This window comes from Uranotaenia lowii, chromosome 2, assembly GCF_029784155.1.
Source record: "Uranotaenia lowii strain MFRU-FL chromosome 2, ASM2978415v1, whole genome shotgun sequence".
Classification (NCBI taxonomy): domain Eukaryota; kingdom Metazoa; phylum Arthropoda; class Insecta; order Diptera; family Culicidae; genus Uranotaenia; species Uranotaenia lowii.
This window is the reverse complement of record NC_073692.1, coordinates 16,309,241-16,329,284: the sequence shown is the minus strand read 5'-3', so window position 1 is coordinate 16,329,284 and position 20,044 is coordinate 16,309,241. Positions and strand designations below refer to the sequence as shown.

Sequence of the window (20,044 nt, the reverse complement as noted above, 5' to 3'; positions counted from 1 at the left end):
TAACTTTTTGCTTAGTTAATGATGATTATCTGCAAAAATTTCATGTTGATCAAAGTTACCCCGGTGATCAAAGTACCCCCAGTTTACGGTATGTTTTCAGAGATTTGGTTCATGTAAAGGTTGTCCACTATGAAATTGCCACACTATGAAATTGCTCTAACTTTTTAACCGTTGGCTAGAATTTAATGAAAATTTGAGTGGATTTAGTTTATAGTGCATTGTTTACATTCTGCAAGTTTTAAAGTCCTGTGATTAAATCTCGCGGAGATGGACTCGAAAGAACAGCTCGTGCGTAATAAAATCTTGCGCATTCATCACGAGAAAAAGGATCTCTTGCATCGTTCCATCACTAAAACGTTAGGAATTGCGAATTCCACGGTGTCGCGAGTGATTATGCGGTTCGAGGAACGATTGACTACCGATCGGAAGCTCCTCAGTGAAGGAAAGAGTATTCTGTACAACACCAAAAATCACAACCGCGTAGTTGGGGCCTTCAACCGAAACCCGAACGCCTCCGTTCAGGATGTGGTTAAGAAGCTGCACCTAAGCCGAAGTTTTGTCCAGAAGGCCAAAACTAAGGCCGAGTTTCGAACGTTCAAGGTCAAAAGGCTCCTAATCGCGACGAGAAGCAGAACAAGTCTGCCAAAACCCGTGTCAGGAAATTGTACCTCAACATGCTGACGAAAGTTGAACGCTGCATCTTGGACGACGAAATATATGTGAAGGCCGACTTCAAAAAGATCCCCGGCAACCTGTTTTTCACAGCCAAGGATAAGCGTTCCGAAGCATTTCCGCACTCAGAAGATGTCCAATTTTGCGAATAAATTCCTGGTTTGGCAAGCCATCTGCACGTGCACGAAGCAGAGTGCGCCTTTCGTGACCCAGGACACGATGAACGGACTGGTGTACATGAAAGAGTGCCTCCAGAAGCGGCTGCTTCCTCTCCTGCAAGCCCACAACGTCCCAACAATTTTCTGGCCGGATTTGGCCTCATGCCACTACTCCAAGGACGTGCTGAAGTGGTATGTGGACGATAAGATGAATTTCGTGCCGAAAATGTTCGACACTCCGAAGCTCCGCCCCATCGAGAAGTACTGGGCGATTATGAAACAGCACCTTCTTAAACGACCTAAGGATATGCAAAACATGCAAAAACGGACACGTTCAATATTTGACTAATGAATATTTAAATCCATAGGAATTTGTTTCCAAATAATTTTACCTTCAGGGAATTTTTTCTAGAAGCTTATCAGATACAAAGTATCTCAGAGACCACCCCCAAGTACCGGCTGAAATTTGCTTAGCTAGAGGCTTCATGGAGAAAGACGCATACCTCTATTCAAATTGTTTGTAGTTATAAGCTTACTACACACTAACTCGTTCAAATTTGCAACCAACAAAATACCCGGCCTGTAAAAAGTAGTAAAACAACATTGCTGACCCGGGTCTGGCGCCTAGTGCCTTAGTTTATTTTTTTCTCTTTTCGCCCATCTACAATGGGCGTCCGACGACGACGCTGCCGCCGCGTTTTGTAGATTTGTAAAACAAACCCATTCTTCTGATTAATGGGCTTTCTGACGTTCGCCGTTATGTTCTTTTGCTTTTGTTCAAAACCATGTTTTGGCTTCTGGATTGTTTCGGATTTGCCGATTCAATTTTGTTGTTTCATATTTTTTCGCATTTTTTTTTTATTGAAATCTTGTTCAATTAGCGTGTTTTTTTCTTCGTTTTATTCCGACAAATTATGCAACAAAAGACCACCACACTGGTCATTATTCTTAGCTCATTTGGGTTACTGCACTGTAGACAATTGGAGCTGAGAAGCTCGCCTGGGTATACTTTATTAACTAAATATACATCAATGGAGACTTTCTTACTACATAATTACTGAGAAGCACCGATTCCATCGAATCTGTCCGGTTGCTCGACTCGTAGCCCACTTCCCGGACCAATCGATGCACGAGGGAGGAAAAATTCAGTCTGAAATGCCGTACAATATTTACATTTTTCAAAAGAACGAGTGAGAGACACCTTCTACCGGTATAATTATAAAATAGCCTAAATTTCTTATAGATAGTGACTCGGTCAACGGTTGAAATTGTTGTGGAATCGTCGCGGTACGAATCCGGCGTGGGTCAGCACGTTGTAGATGTCGGCTCGCGAGATCTTGCTGGCATGCCGGTCCCAGACCACTTCCTCACCCGGACCGAACCAGCTGAAGCGGGCCAGGGCGTTGGCCACTCGGGGCGTCCGATAGTGATGGTTCCGAAGATGATCTGGCAACAGGGCTTCCTGGGCTTCGTTCTCCAACACTGCCGGATGAGCATAACGGTAGTAGCCCCAGGCCAGCAGCGCCGACTGAAGGAAGCAGAACAGCTTCAGGAGCCACCTGGAAGCAACAAAAAAAAATGAAACTTTGTAAATTTTGGGAAGAAAAGTGCCAAATGGAATAATTGTTCACAAATGGGTTAGGTATGTTGTTGGTAGCAATTTTTTTGATTTTCGTTTTAGTTTTGTATTTTTAAATGTTAGATACTAGAAATTTCATGTTTATTTTGAGCGTCTCACAACAAGATAGCACCACAGTAGGCTACGTGTAGACTGCTGGCGATTAACAGAGGAAGAAAAGCAGGAATATTCGAGAAATTAAGCGAAAAAGCCTGAAAGGAAACTTGGTTCCGTTTTTCGTCGCGCTTCTGTTCCAGGCGTCCGTGTGTGAAGTCATAGTTTCCGTTTAGTGTCTGTGACGTTCTAAGGAATTCACCTGATAACGTCGGTTGGCTCTCTCACGGGTCGGCCTGCAGATCCTTGTGGTCTCGCGCCTTATCGTAAAGGATCATCAACACCGTTCTCGTGTTCTGCGGATCCCTATACTTTAAAGACTATAAAGAGGTATTTCCCTTCTCCATCTGTCCGGATACGGGGCACTCTTGTGAGCAGATCGATTAAAAATCTATGAAGGAAGACGCCTGCAACGACTGAGTCCGTAACAAATGACGGGCAGACCCGTGCCGAAGACACACCGGTATTCGGGTGAATTCCAAGGACGTTCACAAACACAAAACGCAAACTATGACTTCACACACGGACACCTGGTACAGAAGAGCGACGGAAAACGAAAGCCAGTTTCCTTTTTGGATTTTTTCGTTTCATTTTCCAAATATTCCTGCATTTCCTCCTCTGTTTATTGACAGCAGCCAGAAGACTACATGTAGCCTACTGTGGTGCTATCTTGTTGTGAGACGCACAAAAAAACATGAATTTTCTAGTATCTTACATTTAAAAATACAAAGCTAAGAAAATCAAACAATTTGTAACCAACCGATTACAATGTCTTGTCAACAGTTTTAAAGATTAAAGGCTACCAGTTACAAATCCTTATCCAAAAAGACAAAATTCAAATTAACGATATAATACTGTTCAAATCGATAGAAACTGTGTTTGCTTCATTCAATGTCTTTATTAGGATTCGCTATCAATGTCAATCAATATTTCAATTCTATCCATAAAACGGGTTGAATTCTGTCACGTCCCTCCTGACCTACATCCATCGATCCATCCATCAGCGCGGGTCACAAGCTTCTGAGGAATGCCTGCCTCATCAGGTGTACTAGGTACGACGGAACATCTCCAAGGTAACGAGACGAGAGATATCCGATCATAAATCGCTTTGAGTTGAATGTGATGACGAGGCATTGGGCATTGGGAATTGTAAGCGATACCCACCGTACAGCCTATTTATGGATCGCAATATTCCGGCGTGCGAAGTTCTCATAGCGATCTCGTGGCGCGGAGGCGTTAATGTGGTAGCGCATCCTGCCTGCAGCAGCACAATGAAGTAAGTAGTCAAGAAGCGTAGGCCGAGGCGAAGAAGAATCGTGACCAAAATATCTGATCGCGTTGATTATCTGCCGCGCTTTTCGCACCAAGAAGCGATGAACAGTGATGTCCCGGTGTAATCTGATCATCCATCCAGCAGCGGCGTGATGATGGGGTGGTTCAAAAATTTGAAACAACGACAGGTGACGGATTGTTTAGGTAACGATCTTCTGGCAAACGGCTCAGTTTAATTTTCCCAAAGCGCTTCACCACCCTAAGCCGTCTATTTTAAGTAAGGAGGATGTAACTCTTTGTCGATTGGACGAACGCACTTCGGAAGTACGGTTTCCATTATACCCATGCCTGTAATCTAACGCGCTAATGAATGATCGCCTCTAAAAGTGTTCATAAATAATATTACTCAACATTGGATTCCAATGTTGTTCGCCAATTGGAGGATAAGTTGGCTTCTGGAAGCAGTTTGGCAAGTCGTAGGTATGCGACGTCAAGTGAAGGAAGACCTCAAAAGGTCTGTTAGCTTGCACAGATTGCGGACCCTGATGCCAGATGGACGCCGAGCTGACTTCACGGGACAGCAGTTCATTTTTTTTTTGGTGCTCACCAGCTTGCGCAAACGATTGATGGTAGGCAATTTTTCTTAATCCATTCCAAGCAACGCGCGCGTCAAGTGTTTGGTCCAACCAAAGTGCCCGATTGGATAATTGGGTGCCATGGAAAAATGCTACGATCGCACTACCGACTAAGTGGAAAATTGCTGGCAATTACGGGAAGATAATTTGACCACTTTTGGGTGATTTGATCTCGATCGGAAACAGCAGTAGTGCACTTGTGCTCAGATTCGAGTGTTTGCAGATATAATTATGGTATGTTTGGTTTATTGGTTGGTATTTAATTGGAGCTACTTTGTAATCTATGCTTTATTTCTATTTAGAGATCACTCAAATCGATCATTTTGCAGACGCTGTTATTGATTATTCTCATATCGATCAATATCAATGATTTGAATTGCATTGATCCAGAGTTTCCGGATGACATTCAGCTTTACCGGAGCTTGCATACTATCCTTTTTTATACTAATTTTATTTCTAATTTTCTTTATTCATAGAACATTCTAACCATTTTGATAAATACAGAATTTAATTTTCTTTCCCCGTTTATTGATTTAACTGTTATTGACTGCTGACTGCATAGACATCACTGGAGTATGGCCTTAAAAACAAAAGACATCCCTTGACAACGTCGCTAATTAAACCGTCATAAACACCTTCGAAAGGTTGACACTAAACCGCTAAGCTATAAAGGTGCAAACCCCAACGAATATTCACCACATCCATATCCAGCCGAAACCATGCGATAAGTTGACGATCTCAAACGGACGAAGGGACCGGAGCCCCAACATAAATTATGTTTATTTCAAAGGTGATGTTTTATAATTGCTGGAAAACACGTCATTTTATGTGGCTGAGCAATCAAATAAAATAAATTGAAAGTCACACAAAATCAAAGCGAATTGAGGGTTGATGATCGTTAAATTTAGACAACCATTTCGGAAAGGCGCCAACCAAAAGTAGAAACACTTAGAATAAGGGTGGCCAATATCCTTAGCCGGCGGACCAAATTTTAGAAATGAGATTTGTCTACTAGCCAAAACAAATTTAAGCATTTCTTTTTCATTCAATTTTTCGTAAATGTTTTTTAAACATTTAAATTTAAAATTAAAAAAAAAACATATTTATTTGTTTCTTAATTATAAAAATACATTGATAAATTACATTACATATTACATTTTTTCAATTTATGTTTGAGATACTAGAGTAGATATGCAAAAAACTTATAAACAAAACAGATCTTTAAAAAAAACTTTTTTTTGGAAAATCGCTATAAATTCTACAGATTTTGTAATCTCACAATTAATAATTTTACAACATCTTCCAGCACTCTTTGAACTATGTTTAGTTGAATCTTTTAAATTTAAGAAACAATTTAGCAATTTCGGAAATTATGTTTCAACTTTGATGAGCTTCAAATTTGTTCACCTCAATCCAATTTTAAAGTAGATTAACTCCGCCGTTTTTCAGTGGATTTCTACGGTAACGGTACGGTACGTTGAGATCGGATACATCCTGATGGCGAACTCTGTACTTTTTATAAAAAATTTCCAGAAAACTGATGACATTGCTATCAACCTTCTAAAACTCAACCCCGTCTTTAGACGGATTTTACTAAAATCGAGATAAAACCAAACCGAATCATTATTTTAACTTACTTTTTGCGTAAAATATTGCAGATGCAACATATGTTGATCTAACTTGTCATATTAATGAAAATAGTTTAACAAGCAGTTGTTAAGAAGTACTGCTAAGAAAAAATATGGGAAAACTGGAAATGGACTTATTTTTATTAACCTTAGAAATTCTTCGTCCATTTGTTTTTCGATTAAAATAAAATTGATTTGCATTCTGGATTGATCTTTTCAGAAAAAAAACACGGTTTGGCCACCCATGATTTAGAAGTTCATTCTTAGGTTTGATTTTAATAGTTTAGAAGGTGATTTTCAAAGGCTGTATGAACAACATTTATGTGTTTTTGGAAAAGAGACTGAGGAGTATAGGAATTCGGAGTAAATAGGCGTGTGGTGGAGCACCGACACGCGTTTTTTTTCTCTATTATGTATTACGAGCCTACTTGGTTGAATAATCCTACTGAATCAAAGCAATCGAAAGATTTCCTTTAACTATACTACGGTACCTTGGTTTAATTAAAGATTCCCATCCTTCAATTGCTTTGATTTAAGGAAATTTATATTTTTAATTTTTTTAAATCAAACGCAGTTAAATAGTCCGAACCTCGTGCGGGAGGTCGTTTTGCAAAATTTGCGTTTTGGACACAGTTCCCAACATCTGTTGAACTGTGTTTATGAGGCTGATAGTCAGAATCATTGATGCAAATGTCATCCAAAAGACAGTCGGGATCGTAACAGTCGCATAACATTTTCCAATGGCATTCGAAAAAATCTCGACATTGATGGTCATCCTTAAAAAAATGTTAAACGCCTGGAGCAAATGTTATTCAGCTTCGTAATGACAGTCGCTCAGAAAAATGTCATCGAATTATTCATCTCGATACCATTTTTGGCTTGTAAAAGTCGAAGATTCTGTTGGTTCTCTGACTATCGGAATGACATTTTTGAATTCAAAGCGCTCCTAAACGTTAACGAACGGAAAGGCGCTGGTCCTGATGGTCTGCCCCCGCTGTTCATCAAACGATGCTGTAATTCTCTTGCACTTCCGGTAAGCATGATTTTTAATAAGTCTTTGGAATCAACAACCTTCCCAAAACTTTAGAAAACTGCAGCAATTACACCCATCCACAAATCCGGTAATATACATCTCGTTGAAAATTACCGTGGTATTTCTATACTGAATTGCCTTGCTAAGGTTTTTGAGTTGTTAATTTTCAACGCATTGAGCCCAGTATCGTCACACATAATTGATGAATGTCAGCACGGTTTTCGCAAAAAGCGATCAACCTTATCAAACTTAATGGTGTATGTCCCTTTTATCAGCGGTTGTCTCGCAAATAAAAAGCAAGTAGATGCTTTGTATGTGGACTTTGCGAAGGCATTCGATCGGCTTCCCCACAAGCTCCTGATCGACAAACTAGAAAAGATGGGATTCCAAACTTGGATCGTAAAATGGCTCGAATCGTATCTCCATGACAGAACTGCATTTGATCGACAGGGTCACGTCAAATCCCGAAACTTTACTGTTTCTTCTGGAGTTCCTCAAGGGAGTCATCTGGGTCCACTACTTTTCAACTTGTTTATGAATGATCTTTGTGATATAATTGATTCTGAATTAGTATTCTACGCTGACGATCTAAAAATGAACCGCTCAATATCACAATATTCAGACTGTTTGTTACTGCAGCAGGATCTCGATAAACTTATGTGCTGGTGCCAAGTAAATGCGATGGAAGTTAATCTGAAAAAATGTAAGCTTATAACGTTCACTAGAAGCAGAGTTGAGATCGCACATCTTTACACAGCTGATAACACGGTACTTCAGAAAGTTGAATCCATTCGGGATTTGGGTGTGATTGTGGATAAGTCTCTAAATTTCAAGGAACACCTTGCTGTAACCATAGCGAAGGCTAAAACAGTGCTGGGATTTCTGGTAAGAAACACCAAAGGATCCACCGATATCACCACTCTGAAGGCATTGTACTGCTCGCTCGTCCGCTGTGGTTTGGAGTACAACATACAAGTCTGGGCACCAAACTCAATCGGCGGTATGAAACTTCTCGAATCAGTCCAGAAGCGGTTTTTGAGGTACGCACTCCCTAATCTACCATGGAATGAACCTCAGAGACTTCCAAAATTGAAAAAAAATGTCATGGTTCAGACGGTCATGAAGTTCATCGGAAACGGCCAATCTGGCCGGTTCCGCAATCCGAAAAATTTAGATAATGAGATTTTAACTAGTGGTACATGAATAGAAAGCTCTTGATCTGAACATGATGGGAATTGTTAGGAGAAGTGGTTCGGGCCATCTGGTCCTGGCCATGGCCAAACAAAATACCTTAAAATCCTGTTCACGTATGAGACTCAACCAAACCCACCCCATGCTCAGATCGTTCTAAAATTTGGCATATGACCTTATAATAAGCTTACAATTTATTTTGACTTGAAGCGAGTGAGATTTACCATGTTTAATTCTGTTGATGCAGCACTTGGGTAGTGGAAAGGAGAGACTTTACTACGTGAGGGTAGAAACTGGAATATTTTATTCAACTAATTTCGCTACCTTATATACTTAATAGTTTCTATGGTTACATATAATACTTGTTTATTAATTATGTGTATGTTGTTATTTGTCTCATCGATTGCTTCGATTGGACAAATCTCAACAAATTCTTGCTATACTATGATAAGTACATCGCGGTTCGTTAAATTATTCTAAAAGCAAATAACTGTTATGGTAAAGTAACCATAGCTTCTTCAATTTCCAACCGATTTTGATAAATAACTACTTGAAATCTTCGTTTTAGATTGATTTATAAGGCCAAATGAATTTTTTTTAAATGTTACCTTTAAGTCTACATTTTTCTATCACAAAGTCTCTAATATCAAAAACATTGTTGATGATACACAAAAATAATTCAGATGATCGATAGCCAATTTATTTACCTTTAATATGCGAATTTTAGATTTCAAAAGAGTGTTATGCATTCCGAGATATTCGAATTTAAGCACCAGTACTTTTTTTTTTTATTTGGAGCGTAACTCAAAAACTGTTCTACTGAGATTTTTTTGAATTTCATTTCCAGATTGAGCGCCAATTTCACATTAAAAGGGATCTTCAGTTCACATAGTTTAAAAATGCGGAAACAGTGTTATTTTTCGGGATTCAGACTTAATTTCTGGCTGTGGTAGTTAGATTGGTGATTGGTGATTTAAGTGTTTTTGAAAAAACAAACTAATTTGCAACTGATAGTGACGAAGAGATACTTGATAAAACCAGTTCTAACCATTACCGAATACATCTTGCTTTTTTAGGCTTTCATCTTTAATGCATTTGCACCACGGTTCGAAATAGCGTTTGTCGATCAAAAACTGGAAAAGTGCATCTTAGTTTATCTGGAACGCTGATCGCCTATCCACCGATCCTTTAGACGTAGACATTAATTGCAGAAGTGGAGTGCATAAATCTTGGGAAAACACTAGCTAAGTATCTACCACGGTATGATTTATGGATCCCTTCTACCGAAGCCATTCGACAGGATCGATCTCTCGATGTATGATTTATTTCGATTGCTTCAGGGCGTATTGCCATAAATTAATAATTACTCACGATAATCAAAGATCGGTTAATGTTTTCTTTCATAGTATAATTGAGATCTGATGGTGGTTCCATATAAATAGTAGGATAATTATTTTCGTTGAGTCAATGCTTGTTTGTGTTTTATATTTTATGGAAATCACTCAGAAAATGTTAATAAATGTTGAATAATTCGTATTGATCACAATTTAACCTAATAAAACAACAGTCTTGGTGAACATATCTTCGTAAACTTGAAGGATCACTTTTATTTCGAAAAAATATATTTGCGTCCAGTTTATCGAAAATAAACCTCCGTTTTTTTAAACCACAATAGATACAGTTACTGAAAATGTTTGTCATAAACTAAGAAATGATAATTTGCGAAGGAGCATTTTGAAATTTATCGCATCAACTCACCTACCTCCCAAACTCGTTTCGGACAACTGTGCCAAAGGCGCGTCTTGGAGTGTAACTCGCCAATTTCTCAACGATTCTTCTAGCGATAGTAGCTAGGCCTAGTAAAACCAATAAGGAAAAGATTGGCAAATGTGCACAAATGGCTCAACATTGCTGGCCCACGACCATTGCAATATCGCGAGAATGTCACCTACTGCTTGGGATGTTCTCGAGAAAGAAGCAGGTTTTCGTGTTTTATTGCATAACTCTACAGGTAGCTAGGTTTTTCTAGCATTCGTACCCGGTTTTTATGGAGTTTGAAGAATGTAGTTGATGAAATCGATTTTCACTTGGATTGATCGAAAGAATATTAATTTTTCTTCAAATTTCTCTAAAAACCATGAACTATAACTGACAGCCCCCGCATCCCAAGACCAAGGTCGGAGTGGCTAAATTTATTGTTTTCCTTCCACACGAACGAGTTGAAGCCAGGAGGTCGCACGAGCATCACGAAATTGCCTGTAGAAAGGGTAGCAGGAAGCTTTCGCAGGCCCGTCGCTAGTACCTACATTCACATCGGCTCCTATAGAGCATGAAGGTACCTACCGAGAGTTTGTGGATGGATTGGCGACCTAAAGAAAGACCGGGTTTCCCCCTCGTCCATCCCTTGCTGTTGTTCATCGGGGCGGTGAAGTTTAATTACTTCATCAACCCTCATGGTTTGTCATCGAGCGCATGATCGATGGAGTCTTGTTGTGTTTTGGACCTTCGGTAAGCGACTAACCTGTTTTGAGGTGATAGATCACTGGGAGAGCACTTATTACCCGTGGTTGAAATAATTCATCGACTTTCTAGTGCACTGAGTAGTATATTTTTACTAAACATTCGATTTTCATGGTGAACTATACAGATTTAGGTTTTTCGCCCCATCAATACATATGTAAAAACCATGTGAAAACTGCTTTGGCAAAGCATGGGATGACTATTACTATTATATTGGAATGTATGGAAATGCAAACAAAATCGACACGACACTAGATGTCTAAATTAGATAGGTATCTGTCCAAATAACGAGTAAATGACGTTGTTTTAAATAAATTATTTTAATAAATTTCTGTTGCCTGAGGATTTCTAAGCAGATTTTGAAATTAAAAAGGAACATAAACTTCCTTAGCCGATCAAAGCTGAATAACTTAAGATTTACATTCAACACCCAGTACCGATACGAGACTCGAACCCATACCATCAGTGGACATGCGATTACCGTCTTTTAACGCTTACCCTTACCCCACCGAGGCGTAAATATAAAGCGATTTCCACACTTCATCATTGCAATTTCAGATGACAAATTGACTGTCAAAATAGCCTCAAATGAAAAGAATTACATAATATAATTTTTCTCTTTGCTAGAATCTCGAGGAATTTTTTTTCAATTTTAACATTTGTAATGTCACACAGAATACTATAATTTTGTTCTACATATGCAAAATTGATCTTGTTTTATTTGTTTTATCAATCAACAGACCAAGTAGACATTGGCCCAAATGATGACTTAAAATAAAAAAATAAAAATTACACTACATTTACAGCTAACTAACGATTTCTCAATATACTTATGACTTTTCTTCGGAAAACATCCCTCGATACGTCATAGCCGAAGAGCTCGGAAAAGCAGTTGAACGTTTTAATAACACCAATGAAAGCGCTATTGGCTCCGTAGTTATTCAATCGAATGGCAACATACAGTTGGAGGTCCTGGTTTCTCAGTCCATGGGAACTTACACTAAGAGGAAAAGCTTCCTCTGAGACAATCGATTCGCGATGTCAGTAGATCGGTGACGAAAATGGCTCGTCTATGAGATGACATCGATGTTCGTAGCTTGGCTTTAGGCAGTACACGTCCTTGAAGTCTTTGGCCACTCGAAATAAAAATCCGAGGCTTCTAGAAGCTTTATCGATGACGTAAAACGTATGTGTTTTGAACTCCAGCTTACGGTCGAGTATTACGCCGAGAGAACTAACGGGTGTTAAATAAAAAATGAGAAATGTTTTCAATACCTTTCAGTAACTCAAGTAAAGAGCGTAAAATTTTCTTTCTCCAAGAAAATTGCTCTTTAGGCTTCCTAGAAACAGTAGGCGTGTTTGGTTTTGCTAGTTTAAATTTAGTCAAAGCAAAGATGGCGTCGAATCAGCACGTGCTCCGCGAACGCATTGTACGGTTCTACGAAACGCATTTCCAGCAAGGAAAAAAGTTCACGGTGGCACATTTTAAGGAAGAAAATGTACCTGTCAGTACGGTATATCGTATCCTGGGTTCCCTGAACGTAGAGCGGAAGGTCGGAAGTGGTCGTCCGGTGACGATAATGACGAAGCAGAGGAAGACATCGTTAAAGAAGCTGTTTGACAACAAGGACGCAACCAGCCTGCGTGACGCCGGTCGGAAATATGGCTGCTCCCACGTATTGATCCATCGTACCCTCAAGATGGAAAGAATTGTCTACAGGAAGAAGACGAGGTCGCCGGAGTACACGGAGGAGCAGATTGAGACGGTTAAATCACAGTGTCGGTGGATAACCAAAAAATACCGCGGGACCTTGAGGAGAAAAAGATACTGTTCGTGCCGAAAGAGCGTAACCCAACAAACTTGCCCCAGTGCCGCCCAATAGAGGATTTCTTTGGTTCACTCAGTGCCCTAGTATATAAAAATATTTGGAGGACCAAGGACACGAAGCAACTGACTACAAGAATCCGGAATTGTATCCGGAAAATGGACGTAAGTGCCGTACAACGTTCTTGTGAGAGCATCGCGATAAAGTTGCGTCGAACATCAGACCACGGCCCTTACTTAAGCATTCACTGACATTTTTTTGAAGAAAATACATCATGTTATTAATAAAAAATACTGAAATCGATGAAAAAAAATAACAATTTTTTTATATGTGATTGAAAAAATTCTCATTTTTTATTTTTATTTATACACCCGTTACACGTCACACTTGGTGCAGCCAGCCCGCCGACGAGCTGCGTGCCGAGTGTGGCACAAACGTGGTGCGACTGGGTACCTTGGTACCAGTGCTCAGTTGCAAGAGGGAGGGGTCGTAACGTGTACCGGGTAGTCGCGACCCCGATATGCGGGACGACCAAATGTTCGAGCGGGTTTTGATCGATCTGCCTATTGGGGAGGTTCCTGGTCCCGATTAGCGGATACGATCGACTCACGACGGACAGAGGCCGTAACATGTGGCGCCCAGTGGATGGGCCTCAGGATGAGTCTCGAAGAGTCGAGACGGAGAAATGGTTAGATGTGTGGATATCTCCAGACCCGAGGAGAGGCGAGTTGCTCTCGTCTCGAATTGGGTCAAGAGACGTACTGAAAGAGGGCCCTCAAGACACGAGGAGAGGCCGGTAGAGACGTCTCAAATTGTGTCAAGAGGACGAGCGTGAGAGGGTCTCGAGTCACGAGGAGAGGCGGGTCATGACGTCTCGAATTGTGGCAAGAGACCGAAAGTGGGACTCGAGTCACGAGTAGCGGCGAACGGATAGCTGTCCCGGGAGTCGTGAATCGTGACAAAGAGTGGATGACGATTGCTGGTGTAGGACGTTTAAAAACGAGTATTGCCGTGGAGCGCTTTGCACGAGTATGGTCTTCCCATCACGGGTATAGCCTTTGTTGCAGGTCCGGATGGGAAATATGGCCATCCGTAAAAAGGATTTACCACCTGGGTGATCAACTAATAAAAAAAAAAGACTACGCCCACCGCGCCATGAGCTTCTGGGCCTGCCACTTCTTCGATGCCCATCTGGATTCCAGTCAAGCGCCTCTCTGCAAATCTCGTTTTCATCTCTTCGCAGCGTGTGCCCAATCCATCTCCACTTACGTTCCCGTGTCTAAATTTCTAGCTTCTTCTGATGACATCGGCGATGCGTTTACATTGGTCATTAATGGAGTTTTTGGTCAATTTTGAATGTATTGTTTATTATACACATTTCACACAGAATAATGCAGAAGGTTTTTGGAAATATTGGCTCAAAATGAAAAGTGCCTTGGTGTGATTGACCATTATTGAATAACCTTTCCATTTGAGTAAAAAAAGAAAAAAATCTGTCCAGTTGATTTTGAATTACCGTTATTTTAATTTGTTTTCGAACTTATTGAACACCCTGTATAGTTAATCGATCCAGTCCACAGTGAAGGTTAGGTTGCTCTGTCAAAAGAAGCTTGAAAGATGAGTCTCATAGAAGTCAATCAATTCATCGTTTCAGAACGGTAGATAATACATCGTCAGGGCCTGTTGAGAAAAGGGTTTTTAGCTTTGCCGCTGCTTTAGATATGACTGTATCCTCTACTAAATACAATCATGCTTATGCAGAAGTCGAGTAGCGAAATATTCCTAACAGCACTCTCAACATGTTCTGGGGATGTTGAAGCAGTAGCGAAGGTACTCGAAAATTTTTGAGTGAAGAGATCACTGATTCCTCAATCAGAGATCGCAGTGTTGCCATTCATTTTAGTTGGAATACCAGATTTATACCGCTGACCTTTGACATGCTTCCAGAACGATTTTGGATTGGATTTCAGGTTAGGTTGTACTGAAAAAGATAATTTTTGAAACAACGTTCACTGGCTTTTTTTTTATAATCGAAGTCAGTCAGGATATACATCCTTAGTTTGAGAGGATTTGAGCTTATTTATGGTGATTTCTAACGGCACATCTCTTCACCGTCTTCAGTCGACGTAGTTCTTTCGTAAACCTGGGAGTGTCGTGCGCTTTGGCACGTGGCGTTCGTTAAAGTAATTTAAGATATGCGAAAAGGTTTCGGCCGCAGTATTGGGATTCAATATATCGAGTTCAGATTCCCAGTCCATGGTGACCAAGATATGGGAGATGACATCGAAATTCGCTTTCTTGAAGTCGAGAAAGTCGACAGAAGTATCCAATCCAGTGACCTCGAGCGAGATCAGAAAAGCTGGATGATGCTGGGCTGCCTTAACGAACGAAGCAGGAGCCAAATAAATGGTCGCAACAAGAGTCCCATCGCTAGCAAAGCAGAGATCCAATATACGGCCGTTTTCGTTTGTAACTCTGTTAATTTGACGCAAAGTTGTCGTACTCAGGGAATCTAGTATGATGTATAAACGCGCCGAGAACGCACAGGATCCGTGAACAAAAAGGTACCATGCTTGGAGCACCACTTCAAACCGGGCATATTGAAGTCAACAATGAGGAGAATATCATCTTAGGGGGTGCAGAGAAAGCTCACTTTGGATATGCAGCGAGAAAATGACTCCGCCTGGGCGACATCTCGCGTGCGATCAAGGGCAGGTACAGCACGCATAAGTAGAGTTTTCGGTTGGGGAACATCCATAAATGACGTAGCTTTTTTTACGAGCTTTCATACACCCCCCTCCCCCCTCGTAGCATTTCGTCACGAAGTCATAGACCCCCCCTAGATAAAAACGTAGCTTTAATACCCCCCCCCCCCCCATTTTAAAAAAATTGGCTTTTAATTTTTACTTTTATTATCAGCATTTTGCAAGAATAATACAAAAAATAACAAAAAAGGGAAAGAAGTTATAAATGGAAGTTTAAAAAAGCATATCAATCAGTCAAAATCTCAAGCTACCTTTCAACAAACAGGATAGCTAGTAAGTATTCAATCAGTTGCGTCGGTCCAAATTATCTCCATTAGGGATTCCAATGAAATCGTTGGACAGCTTTCCTCCATCGTCTGTTCGGCTGGAATAATTTCATCTGCCTCCACTCACTCTCTATCGTCCTCCGGAGATAACCAGCACTTCGTGTCCTCTTTTGCCTACAATTCGCTTTGGACGAATCTTTCTATCCGAGGCTGGGGCCTTGTGGATTTTGCTATGCTCCTTTTGGAGAACATTTGAAGCAAAATATTTATAAATTGCATTTCTTGCATGTACGCTCCTTGATGCGCTTGAAAACAGTCGGGTAGTAGGAGCCAAAAGCTACATGTTCAGACTGGATTGAATTAGGCATAATTTTGCTCAATTTTGATTTTATTTTCGATATTTAATTAAAGCTACGTAGCTTTACTTGAACCCCTACCCCCCTTCTCGTCACACATCGTCACACAAAGTCAAACTCCCCCCCTCCCCCTCAAATGCTACGTCATTTATGGATGTTCCCTTGCCAAGATCGATGCGGGTCCACACAATTTTCATGTCGTGCAAGGAGTCCTCCTCAATTAGCAGTGCATAGAAATTGGATTTAACAGCAATTAAAACTCCACTTTCAGTGTTCTTCTTGCTATTCGGGTCGCAACGAAAAACAACGTTCTCTAGTCCAAATATCTGACTCGAGATGGTAAGGTCGTTCCGCCATGTTTTCGTGAAAGCGACGACGTCGTAGCAGGAACAAGAGCTGGTGAGCAGATAATCTGCTAGACAGGAGTTCATACCCCCGACAATCTGGTCGTACATGGTGATTGAATCATAAGATTCAATCGCAGAGCTAGAGCCTCAAACGCTGGAAGGGAAGGAACCATCAGGCGGAGGAAAACGGTCAGGAGGGGAATACTTGCCTGAACTCAAAGGCTAGAGGAGCCCTAGGCTACAAACAAACTCAGGGCCGGGACGACTGATGACGTTGATGTTGGGAATTAGCGCGACCGACGTTACGTCCCGGAGATGAAAGTCCTATGTTGTTGAATAAGCAAGCGTAGCATGTCGATAGGCGTCAATGGTAGAAGCCGAGCTACCCAAGGACCATTGTAGGGATCTGTCAATTGGTAGAAATTCATCACGCGAGGGATTGGCTCTTGAATTCAAAGGGTACTTGCCCGTAGAGGCGATCTACGGAGCCTCGTCACCACAGTCGAACTCAGATCTGGTGTACAATAAATTAAATTTTTCCTTAAAAAACGTGCATCGAAAAGATCTAGATTTGTGTAATCTTGATTGTATATGGTCGGTTTTTTAAGTTCGAAGATGAAATTTTGAGAGAAGGTGGCCGCAATGCACATATGCATTGCTACCCTACAATGTGATTTAAAACATTTAATTCAGTAATAAACTTGATCATGCATGTTGTTGGTTGTTTTAAATGTTGACTAACAAAGATGCCAGAGATGAACAACATTAAGCATAGTTTCCAAAGTACGGAAAACCCTGTTCAAGGGTCTCAGTGTTTAAATCACCTGCTGGCTATGTGTCGATAATTCTTGAGCGTTCACCGAAACAGCGTCGATGAAAACTTAATTGTTATTAACACTATAGGAAACACACAACAGAACAGTTTAACGATACCACCTAATCAACTGGAGGCTAAACGGGGCCATTATAGAGTGACCACTCGTGTTTCACAAATGAGCCTAAGCGCCACTTAATGATACCGCTTAAGCATCAACGCCTAAGATATGAAGGGGGAAGGGTGGGGCTAGGTTTTTCTTAAGGGTTACCTCATGTGGCAGCTTCTTTGTCTTACTTTGCATCTTCTCCGACGCGTGCCACTGGAATGATGTGTCTATTTGTGAACCGAACCGACTGTCCAACATAACACACATCCGTTGACGCCGCCGCCGTCGCTCGTCGTCAGGTTTTTGGTGCAAAAAAGAGGCGGGCCCCCTCGAGCCCTGTTATTATTATTGCCCACATCTCGGTGAAGATCATCACTTTCGGCCCATTGACCTTAAGCTTGTAACTACTGGTTCGGTCCTCCTCAATGGAGATGAAATAGAAAGATTTGTACATTTTTTGTGTCTGCTGTTTTGTTTACAACTCGCTTGAAAAAGGCTTCATTTTTTTTGTTTCTTTAAAACGGCTTAAGACTTGGGCGCTGGACTTTGAACCATTTGGCGCTTTTATTTCGAGGCATAAGGGTTTGATGAACATGGAAACAGTTTTAAACTCACGAAGTAATAAATAAATGTGTCAGTAGGAGAGCAAAAAATGAACTAAAAGTACTGGTTGATTATAAGGTACATTCGCGGTGATGCGTGGTCACATAAAACTCCTCTTATGTTGGGATTATGAGTGTTTTATAACCGTCAAGTTTAATAACCGTCCGTCGTTGTACCCGGAAATTCGAAACAACGATCGTCCACTTCTCTGAAAGCAAACCTTTTGAAAACTGAACATTTGTCAGCTTAAGTATGTTTCTTCTAATTTGGATGCGTGAAACTACTTAATAGAAAAAATAACAACTCAATTTAGCATGTTTCAGGAAACGATTTTAACTTTCCGTTCACTAAGAAGCCACTCGATCGAAGCCGCTCTGCGGGAACTTTTGTCAAAGATAATCTTCGAGGAGGATAATGTTAAGCTTTTAAACGAAGCTGATGGTAGTTGAAGGATGGTCGTTTTCGTTCAATCAATATCGCTTACTTGTACGTTCACTATTGCTATGCATTTATTTTTGTTCTATAGCCTGACTTTTTTGTCATGCATAAACTTTGACCAGACGAGTCGTTCCTGGCTTGGAACGGAACATCAACACACTTTCTTCGAATATCATGTCATGTAAATTAAGTTGAAAGTATAACTTGTTTGTATATGTCACAATGTAAACGCGTATATTTAACACTAATCCGTCCCAGATTTTCTGTCCTTTAAAGTTTTAGGAGTATTAAATAATTGGACGCTTCTATGACGAATAACTTCACCAGAAGCGGTAAAAATCACTTTTCTGGTGAATATAATTGAAATCTGAGATAAGTTGACCACCGTTTTATTGATTTTCGGCGTATCGGTGAAAATGTATATTCTTGGAGAAAGAATGTCAGAATTGAAAATTTATAATCTTAAAAATAACAAATCGACAAAAAGTTAAAAAAAACAGCTACTTTTTAACAACTTTTTGACACTGTTGGGTTTATGACCCCAAATACAAAATAAAAATACGGAATTTTTGAGAATTTGGTGATTGATCTACAGTCTTTTTATGACGCATTTTTTTGGATTTTTTTTCCTGTGATTTGAAATAACGTATAAATTAACTATTGTATCTGAATATAGTGGAAATCATGTTTGAGTTGCGTTACGAGGTTTCCAAAGCTATGATTTTTGTACAAATCGATTGAGTAACAAAAGAGATTTTAAATGAGGAGTGTTAAATTTATACTCTAGATTCCAAAAGGGAGTTTTTTCTGGACTTTCCATTGAAAAAAAAAAATGAGGCGAAATAAAAAAATTCATGAATTCATTGTGTTTCCAGAAATTTTTTTTATTTGGATGCAAGCCGCCAAACTTCCAATAGTGTCATATTGATACTCTAGACGGACGAGGGTTAAAATACAAAGATCGAAGTAAGCATCGAGTGTTCGAAACGTGTTTGACATGACATGTGTCAATATAAATGTTCTGGAAATGATTGATTTTATTGAAAAAAATTAGGGTAAGTTTTCCTAACATTGCAGGTGATCCTTATTTTGACATTCTGTGAAATTTAGACTGTTTGTGATGAATAACACTACACTTATCACAACAACAGGAAGTGTGTTTGTGTAACGAAACATGTGAACTTCAATTAACCTTGTATTTTAATTTTCGGTTTCGAAAGATTTCGAAGAACCGACAAACTATTAAAATCATGTTATGATTCGAAAAAAAAGCTGCTAATGAGTTATTCAAATTTCAACACAGAGAAGAAGTTTTTTGTTACAACTCAGCAAGATTTAAGCCTAAAACTCGTTTATTCGGAAACTACACTGCACAGTGGTGCAGAACATCAATCTAGCTGTACGAAATTAATAGCACCCACACGCTCGTTCTAATATAACCATTTTTGGTTCAAAAATAACCAAATTTGACCTTTTTCCGCGTTATGTTATTTTATGACTTCTCTTTGAGAACCCATAAAATGAGTTCTCGAGGAGAAGTTGAAATATGGTTATTTTTTAACCGTACGAAAGAATATCATAGCAGAAAGAAAATGGTTACTTTTCAACCGTATTTTAGAGAGCAATTTTGTGCGATTTGTGAAATTAATGAAAATCTTCAAAAGAATTCAAAAAATTAA

The 20,044-nt window shown here is 40.0% G+C and overlaps 1 protein-coding gene across 1 annotated transcript in view; it reads right to left on the bottom strand.

Annotated features, from left to right (window-relative positions):
- Positions 1 to 1,707: 1,707 nt before the first annotated feature.
- Positions 1,708 to 20,044, bottom strand: part of LOC129746349 (uncharacterized) — a 42,724-nt gene continuing 24,387 nt past the window's right edge. The window contains exon 2 of the mRNA XM_055739967.1: positions 1,708 to 2,389. Coding sequence (XP_055595942.1) covers positions 2,086 to 2,389 — 304 coding nt within the window. The 3' untranslated portion in view covers positions 1,708 to 2,085. The remainder of the gene's footprint in view (positions 2,390 to 20,044) is intronic.